Below are 17,743 nucleotides of genomic sequence, written 5' to 3'. Positions count from 1 at the left end.
TACTCCTCCTTAGTGTAACTAAGAAAAGTGAAAATTTTCTAGAAGACCTTTTCAAATTGTCATTACAACTTATGAAGTTCAGCTTTCTGGTCCCACCTAGTGATGCTGCTCACTAGGCACACACGTCTCGGTCCCTTTCCTCCTTCCTCTGCAGCTGCTCTGCCCAGAGATCTGCCCTCCCCACCGCTTGCCAGGAGGGAGAAGATGGTGGTGGCACGGGGATATTCTGAGAATAGAGGGGAGGGGGTCAGGGAGGGGGCCAGCTAGGGTGAACGGTTCAACCCTCTCACTTCTCCAACTGCCCACTTAGGACATAGAAATCTGAACTGTATGTCTTTCCCTGGAGTGATATTAAAAGCTCTTTACTCACATCAAGTCATAGGGCTGTACCCAGAAGGAACTGTAAAGTTTTTAGTCAAATTCCTTCATTATTATACAGTTAAGGAGCGTGGACTAACCTAGTTAAGGGATTTAGCCCAGCCATTCAACTAATTAATGACAGAGCCAGAACCCAAAACTTTCAACAACTAGAGCATTGCTTTCTCCTAGAGCAAACTTTTCTCCCTTATAGACTGAGGATATAATGGACACCCTCAGTCTACTCGGACCCTTGGTGTACTTTCCATAAGTTCACACTGAAACATCCACTAGTGCCCCCAAGAAGACAGCCTCTTCTATTTATTGATAAATAAATGAATTTATTAAATAGATAAATAAATATTTATTTGGCTGCGCTGGGTCTTAGTTGCAGCGTATGAACTCTTAGTTGTGGAATGCAGGATCTACTTCCCTGACCACAACCGAACCTGGACCACTTGCCTTGGGAGCCCAGAGGCTTTGCCATTGGACCACCAAGGAAGTGGTGGTCCTCTTTAATCCACAGTTCTGTGCTATGTGAAGCAGCCAACTCTGGGACAGATATACCAAGAACCTCAAGAAGCAAGTTCAGACAATTTTCCTACAATTTTAATGAAAAATAGACAGTGGCAAAAATATGAAGTACCTATTGTTCAAGGGCTCAGAATGCTTAACTGTTCACAGGGTCTGTGGTTGCTGCTGTAGTTATCGTTTTCATCTCTAAAGCTCATCAGTCTGAAGCCACTGTGAAGAATATGAGTTTGTATTAGATCACCTTCATTCAAATAAACATGAATCCGAACTATTTGCAAAACTGGGTGCTCTCCCTGCAGAGCCAGTACCTTCTCTTTTTGAGAAGCCAAAAGGATGGAGAAGATAAAATGGAAGAGTCACCATAGTGGTTATATATTCTAAAAGACAGAGTAAGGTTACCTTGGAAATTTTTTAACAGATAATATACAATTTTGGACACCAGGAGAGACACTGCATGGGTTTATTCATTGACTCACAGGGCTTTAAAGCCTACAGGGGCCTTAGAACACTGCCTACTTATTGAAAGGATGTAGAAAAAGAGATCAAGTGATGTGCCTAAGTTTATACCACAGGCTAGAGACAGAGCAAAGACCCAAACCTGCTGTGTAAATTCAGTGTTTATACTTGGCATCTTGATCAGAGAAGAAAAGATCAGAGAATTAATTTGTAAACATCTAGAATATCTCTTAAGCATTTGTCGTTTCAACAGTCATTTCAGCAATCAGATCTTGTATGCATGCCAAGTTGCCTCAGTCATGTCCTACTCTGTGCAGCCTCATGGACTGTAGCCTGTTAGGCTCCTCTGTCCATGGGGTTCTCCAGGCAAGAATATTGAAGCGAGTTGCCATGCCCTCCTCCAAGGGATCTTCCCGACCCAGGAATCAAACCCTTGACCTGCATCTCTTATGTTTCATGCATTGGCAGGTGGATTCTTTACCACTAGTGGCACCTGGGAAGCCCATAGCTTATCTTATTTAATGCTTATTCTAATCCTGAGAGGAAAGAAAGCCATTGTCCTCTACCTTGCAGCTGAGTATACTAAGGCTCTAGAAGACAAGTAACTTGCCCAAGATCACACATCCATCAGTGGCCACAGAGCTGGGACTTGAGCTTGTGTCCTGTGAGCTCAGGTTCATTTAAGAAGTTGTTTTATAATTCCATCTGACTTTATAAATGTCTCTCAAGCCCACATGTCTGTGCCTACATATTTTTTTGAATATGGCACAGCAGGTCTTTTTTTGTTGTAATTGTTAAATTAAACTACAGTTGATTTACAATATTGTGTTCTTTTCAGATATACAGCAAGGTGCCTACTTATTCCCAAACAAATTCTTGGCAGTCTTTTGCACAGCTCAGTCAGCAGTTTAGATGTTGTAAAGTCCTTTGTGTCGTTATATCAGGAAAATGGACATGTTGACACACTAATGCTTGGGTGACAGCTGATTCTAGGATATTACTGTATGCCATGTTTTATAAAGTGTATTCTAAGACAGGGCTTCTTCAACTCTGTGTAGTGAAGTTTGTCTCTAATTTCCATATGTTCTGGACCAATAGTTTTGATAATACAATAAAAAATGTATTACTAGAACAATAATCACAGAATGTTGGAGCAATGTCAAACTGCCATAAACTTTCTAATTGTTTATTCTCAATTTTCTGATCTTGCTACAGATCAGTAACAGTTTACAGACCAGCATGGGTCTGGCAACCAGATTTTGAGAGACATGGTTCTAAGCAACACCATTCCTGAGAGAATCTCTGAGTAAAAAGAGTTGCTTAATCAAATAAGTTTGAGAGACCCCATAAGCTAGAAAGCATCAGTGCGTATTAGCATGTTAAAGGCTCTGAGAAGTCCTGCATTAAAGAAGCTTGCTTAATCATTAACTCAGCATTTCCCAAACTGCCTGACCTCAAAACTCATTGTTCATGGAATGCCTTTCAACATCTTTCAGAATTCATATTTCTTGAAATACCCTTAGTTCTCTCCTGCCAACTTTGGGCAAAGCATGGGCCCCAGGCATGCCTGAGATGAAAGCTTGTCCTTTGCCCATGTCCTCATGCATTGCCTTTAAAAAAAACAATTCTTTATAATCCTTTATTCTTGTGATACACAAAATCATTCTCTGCCTTTTACTATCTTCCATACCTGGTTCTGTCTCCCACACAGTACTGACTATAGGGGACCTGGCTCCCAGAGAAGATCAAAGTCACCTGAGACAGCCCCATTACACTTGGCCCCTGCATCCTGCAAACATATCTACTTGCCCACCTTCATGGAGGTGACTTGTGACGAGTCTTCTTCCTCTTCAGGACTGCCTTTTGCATGTAATAGGAATCTTCTTCCCTTTAGTCTAGTTCTGTGATAACTACTCTATTTTTAGTGAAAACTATATACCCACACAAAAATATGATTTTCCCATAAAACACATGTAATACTGTTCCCTAAGCAGTGGTTCCTATTGTCAGACTTTATTCCCACTTTCTCATTCTCTCTCTTTGTCCACTGCATACTTTTATGGACCAGTTTCTGGTTTCCAACCTTATATTAGGTAATCTCTGGGGCTTCCCTGCTGGCTCAGTGGTAAAGAATCTGCCTGCCAATGCAGGAGATGCGGGTTTGATCCCTGGGTCAGAAAGATACCCTGGAGAAGAAAATGGCAACCCACTCCAGTATTCTCGCCTGAGAAATCCCATAGACAGAGGACGCAAAAGAGTCAGACACGACTGAGCTGCTAAACAACAACAACATGTACCCTGATATGAGTTCCATGGAAATGCCAAAACATTGCTCTCATTTATATTCTCTGAACAGGTCTCACATCTATAATTCTATACAAGCTTCTAGAAGCATGATTTTGTTTCTGTGGGCTCCTTCTCCTGGGCACCTCATTGAGGTTACACACTGACCTTCAACAAGCTTTAGTCCACTCTTCACTCTATAGATATCTCTACTTTCTTATTCGGCCACTTCAACTTCTGTACAATGCTCTTTCCAGATATAATCACACACATTTAATTAGTCACCCCATCCAGTACCCATATGAGTACTGAGCTCCCCTTACAGCCAAGCACTATGGCAGCCTGCCCTGGAGAGACAGAATGAGTTCTGTTCTCCAGGCTCCTTGCCCCAGGAGAATCCCACTTCCCAGGTTATGACATAGTGACATTTGCAATGCTTGAAAGCTCAGGGCAGGAACTTCCAAACTGCATTTCCCCAGAATTAGTACTGTATAAGACATAGACAGACAGTCTCTACCAAACAGAGTTCTGGAATTAAATAAATTTGAGAAACATAATTATATGTGCTAAACACATATTATGCATTTTGAGGAAGATGCTATATATAGTAGGTTTTTCTGAAAGTACTTGGCCTGCAAACCCTCTTTTCAAGTAACTCGTGTTTGAGACAATATCATGCCTCTGATGCCATTTGGAAAAGGGTGCTCTGGAGTAGCTTCAGCCAAGTCCTTCCAAGTGCTAAGGACCACACTGAAGTTATTCAGTTACCTTGTGTGTGTGTATGCTAAGTCACTTCAGTCGTGTCCAACTCTGTGTGACCCTACGGACCCAGCCCGCCAGGCTCCTCTGTCCATGGGGATTCTGCAGGCAAAAATACTGGAGTGGGTTGCCATGTCCTCCTGCAGGGGATCTTCCAGACCCAGGGATCAAACCCAAGTCTCTTATGTCTCTTGCATTGGCAGGTATGTTCTCCACCATTAGCGCCACCTGGAAAGCCCTCAGTTACCCTAGTGAGGTTGAAAATAGATATCTCTTTGTGATTTCCCTTAGTTCTGCCTTTTAAATGATAAATAAGTAGAGTCTGCACCTGATGCTCAGTTATGTGTTTTTACATAGGTATGTGTTCTGTGTAATTTAGTCCACTCTTCACTCCATAGAGCTCTCTCCTTTCTTACTCGGCCACTCCAGCTTCTGCACAGGGAGGTGTCGATACCCCTAACGACTCCCAGTCTATGTTCCTAACGCAGATCTCTCCCCCGAGCTCCAGGCCCCATGTATTCTGCTATCTGCTGGACCCCCACCTATTGGAGATGTTTAACAGGATGTCCGACATGCACTTCAGATGGATTTGTCCCTCATAGAATTTACAACTGCTCTCATAAAACTCATTTCTCTATCTGCATTCCTCATGGCCCCTTACTACCATCCAATCAGAAGCCTGGGAGGCTTCTGAACTCCTTCCTCCCAGCAGGGTTGTTGTTACTAATTCCTTTTGGTTCTCCCTTCCAAGAAGCTCCTAAATTTGCTTCCTGTTTTCCATATTGAACTGCCACTGTCTATCTTGGGGTCCTTATTACACTGATTTTCTAATTGGCTTCTGTCTTAGGCCAGGTTTTCTGAGAAACAGACTCTGATACTTGCATGCAGAAAGAGGGCTATGGAGATTAACCCTTTTCGAGTGGGGAAGGGCATGGAGGAAGTAAGACCAGGCAAATGGAGTTGAACTTTAATGAAGTTGCAAAAATAGCCTCAACCCATCCTACAGGGTACTCTGGAGCTGGACAATGCTTCAAAGTTGTCCCTACTAGATGCAAGGGTTTGGTGTGGGGGGAGCCTTAAACCAATTCATTCCACTGTCTTCAACCTCTGCCCTCATACTCCCATCCCCTACTCTGCCAATCCCCCACTGGATGTGTCTAGCCCCCCAGCCTGTCTCTGGGATGGCATAACCTTTGGCCAGGGGCAGTTCCCAGCATGGACCTCAGCTGAGAGTCACCAGCTTCTTCCAACAGGTGCAAGAATGAGTGTCCTAAAGGAAGTCAAAGTAGCACATGTCAGCATACATGTCCTCAATTGCTGCTTTCCACCTCACCCCCCCACAACGCTGCCAGAGGGGTTTTTCTAAACTAAAATTCAATCACACAGCACTCTTACTCAAAACCTTACCCACAATATAATTCGTATCTGATCTTGGTCTACCTGTGAAGCCTTGTCCCCCACAGCTTTCCTCCTTGCATGCACTCTTGCTCCACCACCCATCTACTAACACTTATCAGCCCTTCACAAGTGCTGCTCCCCCTGCTGGGAATGAGTTTTTCCCACTTTTCTCACTAGCAAACTCCTACTCATCCTTTAGGGCCTAGCATAAGCATCCTTCTTGTGCAATGCTTTCTTTAATATCTTCGAGCAGAGATAATATCCTGTAGGCTCCTGTCATACTCCTGCAGTTATTAGGTTACATAACCATTAGATTGACTTCCTTAAGAGAAAGGCTTGTGTTATATTCGTTTTTGAATGTAAGTGAATGAATCAACCAGCCATGTGCATCAGTATTACGTAAAGCTGTGGCTACTTGGGTTGACACAAACTAACTAGACTTGACTTTAGTCTAGTCAGATTATTTTTTCAGGGACTTAATCTGGTTGTCCAGTGAAGGCTGTGGGTTCCCTGGGGGGAGGGACTGTCTCACTTAGTTCAGTATGCACAGCTCAATGCTCTGAGGGAGTTGGGTGTTTAATAAATCTTTCCCATTATGTAGACGCTTTCTGTCATGGTGGGCAAAGGACATAGCCAGTGATCTATGGAATGTGTTATAAAAGGTACCAGAAGACCTGACTAGCCTAAAATCTCCCTTTCATAACCGAGGACATAAAAGAGAGGCCTCCCATCCTGTCGAGGCTTCCCAGGTGGCTCAGTGGTAAACAATCTGCCTGCCAATGCAGGAGGCATGGGTTCAGTCCCCGGGTATGGAAGATCCCCTGGAGTAAGAAATGGCAACCCACTCTAGTATTCTTGCTGGGAAATCCCATGGACAGAGGAGCCTGGTGGGCTACAGTCCGTGTGGTTGCAAAAGAGTCAGACATGACTTAGCAACTAAACAACAATCCCTCATGTCCATTCTGAAATTCTTGTTCTTATATTTCCAATATATTGGACCTGTGGTCCCTGGAGTGAGGCAAATGATGCACTCTGGGTCCTGAGTAAGTTGATGCAACTGTAGAAGAGAATTTCTATATCTATTTATGTTATTTTACCCCTTTAAAACTTTCTGTATTTTGTGTTTGCTTTATAATGTCTGTAACACAGTTGTATAGTAACACATGCATATCATGTATAAAGAAATAATATAAGGGAATGTAATACTCAAAGCACTTTACTAAATAGCACATGATTTTTTAAAAAAAGACTTGGAGACTCCTAGATTGTACTCTGAAGACTGGGGGCTTTTTCAACCTGTACCCAATAGCTTTTTAGCTGCTCTGATTGCTCAACTGACTTGTGCTAAATGGACACCTAAAGCTTTAGGGGAATCCACCTTGTGGAACAACAGGGTACAAAAGGTAAGGGCAGGGCTAACTGGGGAGAGAACGGAGGCTGCACCCAGCCAGAGGTGGTGAACCACCTAGTAAGGAATTAGGAACCTGGAATTCAAAAAGGAAGAGGGAGCAGGAGACAGCAGTAGATAGGGCAGCCGGCTACAGCAACATGAAAGAGTGGCAGGCCCCATCTCCACCGAGAAGATGCCCTGTCTGCCTTTTGCTGTGGTGGGAGTGAACACCATACAGGGTGCAGTAGCCAGCTGTGAAGATAACCGAGGCTGCTCAGGAACCTCTGCACTGGGTGGGTGGCAGAGGGATGGGGGGTGCGGGTGGGGGAGGCGGCAGGAAGGGGGAGGAGGTGCAAACCCTGGCCAGGGGCCGGAAACTGACTGGGATTACAGCACCAGAGCCTTGTCTTAAAGTTGAATTAGCATAGCCAGAGAACACTGTTTTTACTTCAGTTGCATGGTTCTGTGGGGATGGCTGCAGGGATTCATTGATGGGGGAGGTGGGCAGGAGAGGGAGGGGAGGGCATCATTAGCAATTCAGTGCCCCTTTGGCAGGGAGAAGCCAGTGAGCCAATTTAGCTGAGAAAGAGGAGTATGGCATCTGAGGTGAGGAGCCCCCGATCCAGCACCAAACCCTGGGGACCTGAGGACCACATTGGGATGATGCACCAGAATAGCTCTAGCAGCCAAGAGGCAGCTTCATGATACAGGAGCTGCCTGTATGGGCATGGGCAGGAAATGGGCCTTCTCAGTGGGAGATGGGGCTAGGGAAGAGGGCAACTCCAGCAGCAAGACTCTCGTGAAGAAGAGAAAGGAGCACAGGGACACCCCAAAGTGGACAAGGCTAATGTCACAGTTTAGCCCCAGTGGTGACGAAGTGCACTTCATCCCTGCTCCCCAGGTCCTGATTCCACCAAAGAATCGGTGGAAAACTGTTGGGCATGGTAGGACACTATGGAGTTTTCTTGCATACTAACTCTTTCCTAGTTTGTTTCCTAGGGAACAAAAACAACCAGAAGGGAAACAAATGCAATTCCTTTTTTTTTCCTTTTTTTTTTTTTGGCTTTTAGACCCTCAATTAGGTTCTTAGTATTCCACCAGCAGCAGACCGTAAATCCTTTGAGGGCAACACTCACTTCTAGGTGATAAGACTTTGTGTTTGTGAAGCCCTCTAGTTTATGTTAACTTTTACATACTGTTTCATATATTCTTACCACAACCCAGTAAGGTAGATGTTCTTACATCTACTTTATGGAGAGTAATAAAAAAGAAAAAGTTCAAATAATAAGTTCACTTATCTAAAACCCAGCATTCCACAGATGAGAAATCAAGGTCCATACTCCGTTAATTGATTTACCACCAAAAAAACACAGATACTCGTCAAAGCCAGGACCCATGCCCACTACTCACAAAACTCTATCTCCTCCTCATTGTCCATGCCTTTGTTACACTTCCCTCCCAGCCCACGATAGTGCTAAAACCAGAGGTCAGCAGATAGAAAGTGGCCGTGAGGAATGCCTAACAGATTGAATGGGCTGGGCCTTTCTACTCTCAAGTCTCCCAGTCGGTCTGTTCTAACAGCCTCTGTGTCTCTTTGCAGCATGCAAAAGGAAAGAGCAAGAACACGGGAAGGATAGAGGCAACACACCCAAAAAGCCCAGGTTGGTCTTCACAGATGTCCAGCGTCGAACTCTACACGCAATATTCAAGGAAAATAAGCGTCCATCCAAAGAATTGCAAATCACCATTTCCCAGCAGCTGGGGTTGGAGCTGAGCACCGTCAGCAACTTCTTCATGAATGCGAGGAGGAGGAGTCTGGACAAGTGGCAGGACGAGGGCGGCTCCAATTCAGGCAACTCATCTTCTTCATCAAGCACTTGTACCAAAGCATGAAGGAATAACCACGAACTGAAACCTCGGTGGAAAAGCTTTAAATAAAAAGAAAAAAATTTTTAAAGACCAGGACCTCAAGATAGCAGGTTTATACTTAGAAATATTTGAAGAAAAAAAAAAGTGTTATTTATAGTCCAAAGAAACCAAAGACATAGCTCACCTGCATTCTGACTTTGTTCGGAGACACACACTTCAGCCGGGTGACAACTTGGCAAGAAAAATTATGAGCAGGAAGGCACCACTGGATCTCACAGCTTCTGTCCGCGATCATCCTGGCTGTGCTTGGCTGTCTTGTGGTTTGGAGCACAGTGATTTTGAGCCATCGAGTGGACCCCTTTAAGATCAGACTTTCTCATCCACTCCACCGCGCCATGAAGGTGTATGGTGTCTCAGTACTGTGTGTGGGTGTGTGCGTGAATACACCCACACATACACACGCACACCACCACGACCACCACCAGTGGTTAGGGACTTAGGCAGGGCTGGTCTTCAGGAAGGGTTGTGCTACAGTAGTGCAACCAACGTAGTGTGGGGTTGTCTGAGTTCATGGGATTAGGAGCTTGATTTTGCTCAACTAGCCTAGCGTTTGAACCTGCCAGGCCCACAACCTAAACGCAGATTCAAACCCAGCAAAGAAATTTGAATGACACCTAAACCAGTGCATTCTCTTTGTTTGTTAAGGAATGTTCAGATATTTTTTAAGAAATGAAACAAGAGTCCATCCATTAAAGAAAGAAAATCACCTAGGTACCAAAGAACACACTTAATATTATAGTGCAGGTATTTTATTGCAATGATTTTAATAACCAAAGCTATTTTTACACAAGATACTATGTAAAGTTATACGTATGAACTGATCTAGCTATAATACACATACCACGTAGAATCATGACTATTATTTATGACTCTTGAAGCATTTGAAATATTAGTTTTCAGAACTGGCAAGAAAGAATGTAGCTTCAGGGAAGCAATTTATATCATAACAGAGAGGTCAGTGCAGTATACATGTACATCCAGATGGCACATTCCCTTTTGGGATCTATAAATGTCACTTAAGTAAACATATAGACATGACTCCATGCTCTGTTCATTGCTGAGAAAACCTGGTGATTCTTCCAAAGTAGGACCCATTTGTAAACTTAGAAAACTAAGTTTAACAGGACATGTAGCTAAACTAGAAAATTTGTTCAAAGTCATTCTTTTCGGTAAAATGCCACTGAATGAAGCACCCCATACTTAGGTAAATTTGACTAAAATTTGCCTTATACATTTGACACCAAATACCTATTTCAAATACTTTACAACCACACAAAATAAGCAGACCAACATTATTATTAAAACGAACTATCCAGTTCATTATATCCTGAAAATATAATCGAGCTGATTTGATTGCCAATCCCAGACATTTTGTGACTTGGACACCAATAAAAATAACAGGTGCAACCAAGAAATTATGGAACTGCATAGAGAAAGCAAGAATTCTAGTGGAAGGTAAGACCTTGGGTTCCATAAGTATTAAGCTATCTATTTCACTAAGCATAACCTCCAAAACATACTACATTCTTTCTTGCTACCACATTAAGCTGGAAATTTTATAACATAGATTCCACTCTCTAACAGGGACAGGTTAAAAACTAGACCTGAAAATTTTCCAAATACAAAATTTTAAATTTCTATTTTTCCAAATCACTTAAATCAGGGCTATAGTAATCAAGGCAAAAAAAAAAAAAACAAACAAACAAAACCCACACAAGGTAATACAGTTATTCTAGTAGTACCCAAGTGAACCACTTGGTTCCCAGAAAAATTCTCTTGGGATCAGTTGAACTGTAACCATGTAAGTGGATACCTTTTGTACTAGTAGGTTAAAGAATTGGGTACTCTTAATCACCACACCTAACTAGAAATATAAAATTAAATATTATCTCAATAATAAGCTATTTACTGAGACTCATTTAAATGCTAAATTAAAAATTGAACCATTCTGACACAAAACCTAACTCCTTAGAATCAAATATCAGCATCTTGTCCAGGTCTAGAAGAGGCAGGCACCTGGAGAGATGAACCCACAAGCCATCTGTGTCTCCTTTGTGTCTGCCGTGGGATGAGAAAAGGAAACCAAGACATACTCCTCCTTGGATGAAACTGCATTTGCCTTGACACATTTTGTCTTTGTCTTATTTTTAATCTCACCCCAAATTCCATCTTTAAATTTCCCCTTCTAAATATGGCACAATTATAGTTCAGCTATTAAAAGAAACCATTTAAATGGCCATCCTCTCAGATTTGCTAAAAATATCATCTTTTCAATGACATAAGTGAAAAAGAAAAAAACTGATGAACATTTTTTTCTCTCTCCAGAAAAAGAGGGGGGCAATACAATACAATACAATATATTTATCACTTAGGAGGGAAGAAAGCCTTTTTTATTTAAAACATGAGAATTTTAAATGCAGGGAAATTCAAGCTGTGTCTACACACAACCTTACCAGATTCAGTACCCCAGGAAAAACAAAAGTTGAATTCAGACAACCATGTCTTTTGCTTCATTTTCCCTATGTTACCCACTCAGATTAGATTACATTTTCAACCAACACAATTTACATTTTCAACCAATTATTTTGGTATTGTGTAGACACAGTCTTAAGGAATATTGCTACACTTTTAATATTCCCACCACAATATTTTGTTTTGTTTGGCCAAGCCTCATGGCATTCGGGATCTTAGTTCCTCAGCTAGAGATCGAGCCCGTGCCCCCAAGCAGTGAAAGCATTAAATCCTCACCACTGGATGGATGGCCATGTATTTCCCCATAATTTTTTTTTTTCAAATGACCAGTGATCCTATTTGCTAACACCAAAGATAATTTTCATACCAGCATTGAATTTGCACCCATTATGCAATTTCAGGGCCTAGAGATATATTTTCTCATAAACAGATGCACAAATCAGAGCCTGAAAAGCAGTTTTTTTACTTGACTATTTAGGCATACTCACAACCTTTGCTTTTTAGAAATCCTAATGGACAAACTCAGCTTCTCACAAGCAATACACGTATTACATCATGTATGACTGATTCCTTCTTGCTTCTGACTTGGCACATAGAAAATGCTTCCATTCCTGTTCAGTCTGGCGTTAATTTACTTCTCAGATGTCTTCACCTACCACACTTAACAGTGCTGTTTGTTCACCCGGCATTTCTCAGTCCTTTAGTGAAACCACCTAAAAAGATACCGCACTCTTTTCTTTGTATGCATGTTTATTCCAAAACTGTATTTCAAATAGCATGTTTTGGGTTTGTTTTTGTTTTTTGTTTTTTTTTGGTGGAATGGAAGTTAGACTGTTTTTGGCCATAAATCATTCAGGTCCTCTCATGACTAGAAGCTTCCCTGAAAAAGGGCCAAGAGAAAGAGTGGGAATTATGATGTCTGGACACCCCAAGAGCCCAGACATCAGTAAATGTTCAGGTAAAAGAATTCTTTTTGTCAAGCACTGAGTATTCCAGTTCCTGGATACAGCCGGAATAGATGACCCCTCCCCTCCAAAAGAAAAAAAAATGTGTGGGGAAATTTAGACGTTCCAACTGAACATGTCACTCACTCTACCCCCCCAAAAGCATAATTAATTTTCCAGGAAAAAAAAAAAGTAAAGCTCTATATTACTTTCAGATTCATGCCACTCCCATTGCTACCCCAGGTGAACGACCAACCGGTCTTTGCAGGTTAAATGCAGACTTTGCTATACCAAAGAGTCCTAGGACATTTTCACACGAGCTATAAAGACATTTTCCTTAAGAAAGGGCCTCCCTTCTTTGTACATAAAGGATGAAAACTATGCATTTAGCAAACAAAGAGAAAGCACTTCTCCCTTTCCTATCTAGTCGTTTAGGGTGCATTCAAACACCAGAGGCCGTTTTGAGACTCCATGGGCCTTCTGGATGATTCTTGTGGTGTGGTTAGCTTTACAGTACATTTGGTAACTATTTACTAAATAGTAAGGACAAAGAAGCAGAAGGTAAGAAATAGCTACTTCCACATGTAAAAAAAAAAAAAAATGTGTAAAGATCTACTATTTATAGTGTGAACCAAAGACGCTACCTCACTCGATTTCCATTGGTGATTTTAATCACATTGATGATACCAAAGAATACCAAAGATATTTTCATGCACGGCCTTGGTCTGCAGAGGGAACTCCGCCCCTCCCCGCTCCCCCGCCTCCTCTCCCCGCCTCACTCTTCACTCAGTGTATAAACTTGTCTTCATTCTTAATAATAATGATACGATAATGACAACAACAACAACATTAGGAAATATACTCTTACTACTGCTAGTTCTACTTGTAAATCTCTAGGCAAACATGTTGCAAACTTTGTAAACTCCTAGGACGAGTGCCTTGCTTGAACCAAAGTGTTAAACCGCTGTTGACCTCTCTCACCTTATACTCTTTGAATACCTCAGCCTCTTAGAAAGGCCACTAATGAAAAAAAAAAAAAAAAAGGAATAATTAATCACCGTGGTGCTTTTTCCGTGCAACCATGCAATGAAACTTTCTTTGATACCAAAGGATGACTTTTTTCCCCCAATTTCTTGCTGATAAACCAAAGCTCCTCCTCCTCATTCCCTCTCAAAGCTCCCCCCAACTTCACCGAGTCCCTTCCCCAGGCAGGCCGTGCATCACTTTTACCAATTCCTCCAAATACCTCATAGTAATAAAGTTTTAGGGTTATGTTGTATAGAGAGTCTATGTGATAAGGCAGAACTTACTAGTTTGATAATTGTTAAGGTTACTTTTAAAAAAAACTTTATAATTCTTATTTATTTTGTAGTTTGTATGTTTGGGATGTCCCCCACCCCACCCCCACTTTGGTTTGGGGTTTATTTTCTCAGAAGAACTGCTCTGTTGCTCAAGGAAGACTTAATTTCTGGAAATGTTCCCCAGGTGGGTGAAGGGTTGTGTAAAAATGCAAGAATGGAATAAGAAATGATTTTCATTCTGACGGTTACTTATGAAGTTTTTGTGTTTTCGTAGTAAATTTGTTTCCACAGGGTAAAGAAGTATATATAATCTTTTTTTGTGAAACTGGTTCCTATTTTTCTCTATAATGTGCTGTGATTTTTTTTAATTTAAATTACATTTTATATGAGCTTATTTAATCACTGTGTTAATTTATGACTGTGTAGTTTTTAAAATGTATATAGTAGAATGGAAATGGCCAAAGCTTTATGTTACAATCTTTTTGTTCTCTATGCTAAGATTAGCTGAAGGCAAGAACTTCTCTTAACTGCAGGGTGTATCTTCAGCTTTTCTTAGCAGGCACTTCAGTGTGTGTTGTGAACACTGCCAGGCTCCCCCCTCAAAAAATCTGTACATGCCAAAATGGGTGTTTCAAGGTAGTCTTTTCTGTCACTTAGAAGAAAGGCATTGTTCATGTTCTTCCTTTAATTTATCAATTTTTTTTTTCTTTAAGAAAAGATTGCTTTGCAGGTTAGACCTGAAATTCCAAAGAATTTAAGACTTGTTTAATGTTTCAAAGCACCGGCATTTGTGAGATATTTTGCCACTTTTTAAAAAAAATTAAAAAAAACATTTGCCCAGGTATGAGAAGTAAAAAGTGTAAAAACTCGAAGAGACAAGCTAACTTGAATTTGGAAATCCTCTTAAGTATCACTAAGTTTCTGAAGTGCTTCAAGGCAGGGCTTGGAGACAGTTCCTTTCCAGACCTAAGAGATCATCACAGGCCTGTGACCTTAGAGAGAAAGTCAGGCTAAGTAGCAGCAGACCTGGCCTCTGCCTGTCCAGCCAACCTGCAGAAGAAGCAAAACACGATTGCTGAACCCCAGTTAGAAATCAAATTTAAGAAAAATATTTCAAAGATACAGATGCCACCTCATTTTTTTTTTTTTATTCTTGGCATCTACTACCCACAATTACCCTTTTCCCTCCCCAAACCACCACCCCCAACCAAAATTAGAAGAATTCTCAAATGCCACAGTCCCAAGGGTGAATGAACTTCAGACTTGTTTGAGTTTGTCTCTTCTCACTGGTCATCTTCCCACTAGTTTTCTTGCCCACACTAAAGATGGTCCCTGCCCCAAGCCCCTTTAATCAACACTTGGCCCTGCTTCAGATCAGCACACACAGAGAATTCTCAGCTGACCAGAGCGTCCTCAGAAGACCCGGTGCCCACTATTTTGTTTAATTTTGCTAAGTAAGTTGTTTCAACTACATGACATAAATCCATAGATGTAAATACTTTTTCTCCCAATACAAGAATGTTACCTTATTTTCTTTTGCAGGGGTGTTTGGGGTGGGGGAAGGAAAGGGAGGGTTTAGACTTTGGGTCAAATGTTACATTTTCTTAGAAACATTTTTATACTTGTTATGTATTTTAATAGGGCAATAAATCTGCTCTGAGTTGCAGGATCATTCAGTGCTCTATTGGTAAGCATTGATTAATTATTTGTTTTTAATACAAATGCTGTGTAGTGAGTTACAGAAAGCCCAGGAAAATGGTTGAGGGAGTTGACTTTCACCATCAGCAATGAAACGCTGAACAGAGTTGTATTCATAAGGTCTTATTTTCTGTTTCTGTGTTAGTCTCAATTTTTTTGTGGTATGTTCTGCATTTATTACATAATCATTGTGGGCTCATTTGACATTTGCCGTCTGAACCAAGTGACAAGTATTTTTTAACAAAATAAACTTTAAAACATTGTCTTCCACTTGCTTCGGTAGTTGTCTTCATATCTCCCTGAGTTTCTCGTTCCTTCTAAAGTCAGCCCATCTGTCACTCACGTAGACCTGTCCCTTTCCCTCTCCTATTTTCAGTACCTTTGACCTTAGCTCATGTTTGAGTGTGACTCAGTTTCCCTGTTCAAGTTAGCTTGATGGTTTATTATGTAAGGAGGGTGCCTAAGACAATCATCAGGTAAAAAAAAAAAAAAAAAAATTAAATTAAAAAAAAAAAAGATCAGTAGAGTAGAATATCTTCCAAGAGCAGAGGGAGTTCTTCCTTAGTAATGAAAAAAAAAAAAAAGGTAAATACATAATTAATTAATTTTAAAACCTAATCATGAGGGGCTTAGAAGATTTTTGATAAAAGACAAATGTTGCTGTCATTTTCTTTGTCAATTAGAAAGCAGTGGTAGTTTCTACGTTGCATCTACATTTCAGACTAAATGATTATTGTACCCAGTTATGGTTGTTTGCTAATATTTTGTCTCTCTCTCTTTCTCTCTGTCCAATGCTTCTTCTGTATTTTCGTGTGTAGCAACGAAAAGTGTGATGCATTAGGCATTACCCTGGTTTGTTTATGAGTATCTCCTGTACCACGTCAAGGTTTCTTTCATTTTCTTTAAGCTTCGCTACTGTTCTCACTTTATGCCGTGCAATATCATCTGCTGTGTTTGCTAAGCAAAAAAGAAAAAAAGAAAAAAAAGCAAGTGATGATGCCATCATGCTTTTCAGTGTTAAAATGTTTCAGCATTTATGTAGTCACCAAAATGTAGTAAATAAAATGTTGGATTTTCCAGCACTTTAAATTTAGACAATTCTTGCCTTCTTTTGTTTTTATTCTCTCTGCAATCCTCAGTGAGTAGCTTGTGGGTTTTCTTTGGAGGAAGGGTGAAGTTAAGGGGACAACATGCTTGAAAACTCAAGCCAGTGCCATGACCTAAAGAAAAATTAAGGTGGGGGGAAGAAAGAGGTATTCTCTACTGGAGCAGAAGGATTTTTTAAAAGGAAGCTGGACAATTTATTTGAAGATGTTAGCCATTTATATTAACCTAGTTGACCCTCAGAAGAAATGAAAATTATTATTAGAGAGCATGGCCTTTAAAAGTCCTCTCCGATAAAATAACATGTGTGTGTGTGTGTGTGTGTGTGTGTGTGTGCATGTGTCATATGTGTGTGGAGCTAAGGGAGGGCTAAGAAATCAAGATTCTTATATTTTATGGAATGATAGAATATACTGATTGATTAAGAGGCTTGGCTCAGGAAAAACAGAAACTGAGTTTGAATTCCTGCTATACTGATTACTAGCTATGTGACTTTGAGCAGATAATTTAATTATTTAACTTCCCTAAATCTCAGCTTCCTCATCTGTAAAATGGGAATAAATATATTACAAGGCTGCTGTGAAGACTAGAAATTTGAAGTAAGTAAAGCTTAGCATAGTGTCTGGCATATGACAAATCTTCAGTAAATCTTATCTATTTTCATTATTATTGGTAAATTTAATCTTAAAATGCAGATTTTTTCCAGTTTAAGGAAAACACTAATTTCTAACTCAGTTTAAAAAGATTTTTTTAATATAAAAGCAGGGTTATTTCCTGACATGATCCCAGTAATTACATTATACTCTCCAAAGGTGGGAGTGGGGAGAAGCTGTAGAATAAAATATGAGTGGGGCTCTCTCAAGTGGTCCAGTGGGTTGACCCTGGAAGGGTCTCTATTAGTTCAGTTCAGTCGCTCAGTTGTGTCCAACTCTTTGCAACCCCATGAACTGCAGCACGCCAGGCCTCCCTGTCCATTACTAACTCCCAGAGTTTACTCAAACTTATGTCCATTGAGTCAGTAATGCCAACCAACCATCTCATCCTCTGTTGACCCCTTCTCCTCCTGCCTTCAATCTTTTCCAGCATCAGGGTCTTTTTAGATGAGTCAGTTCTTTGCA

General features: G+C 40.9%; 1 protein-coding gene across 1 annotated transcript in view; it reads left to right on the top strand.

Moving 5' to 3' along the window:
• The window catches only part of ONECUT1 (one cut homeobox 1), a 39,463-nt gene extending 22,844 nt beyond the window's left edge, over positions 1-16,619 (top strand). The window contains exon 2 of the mRNA XM_043921050.1: positions 8,778-16,619. Within this exon, the coding sequence (XP_043776985.1) occupies positions 8,778-9,070 (293 nt within the window). The 3' untranslated portion in view covers positions 9,071-16,619. The remainder of the gene's footprint in view (positions 1-8,777) is intronic.
• The last annotated feature ends 1,124 nt before the right edge of the window (positions 16,620-17,743 follow it).

This window comes from Cervus elaphus, chromosome 12 (genome assembly GCF_910594005.1).
Source record: "Cervus elaphus chromosome 12, mCerEla1.1, whole genome shotgun sequence".
NCBI lineage: Eukaryota > Metazoa > Chordata > Mammalia > Artiodactyla > Cervidae > Cervus > Cervus elaphus.
Note: the sequence above shows the minus strand (reverse complement) of the source record. Positions and strands in the feature narration are given on the sequence as shown.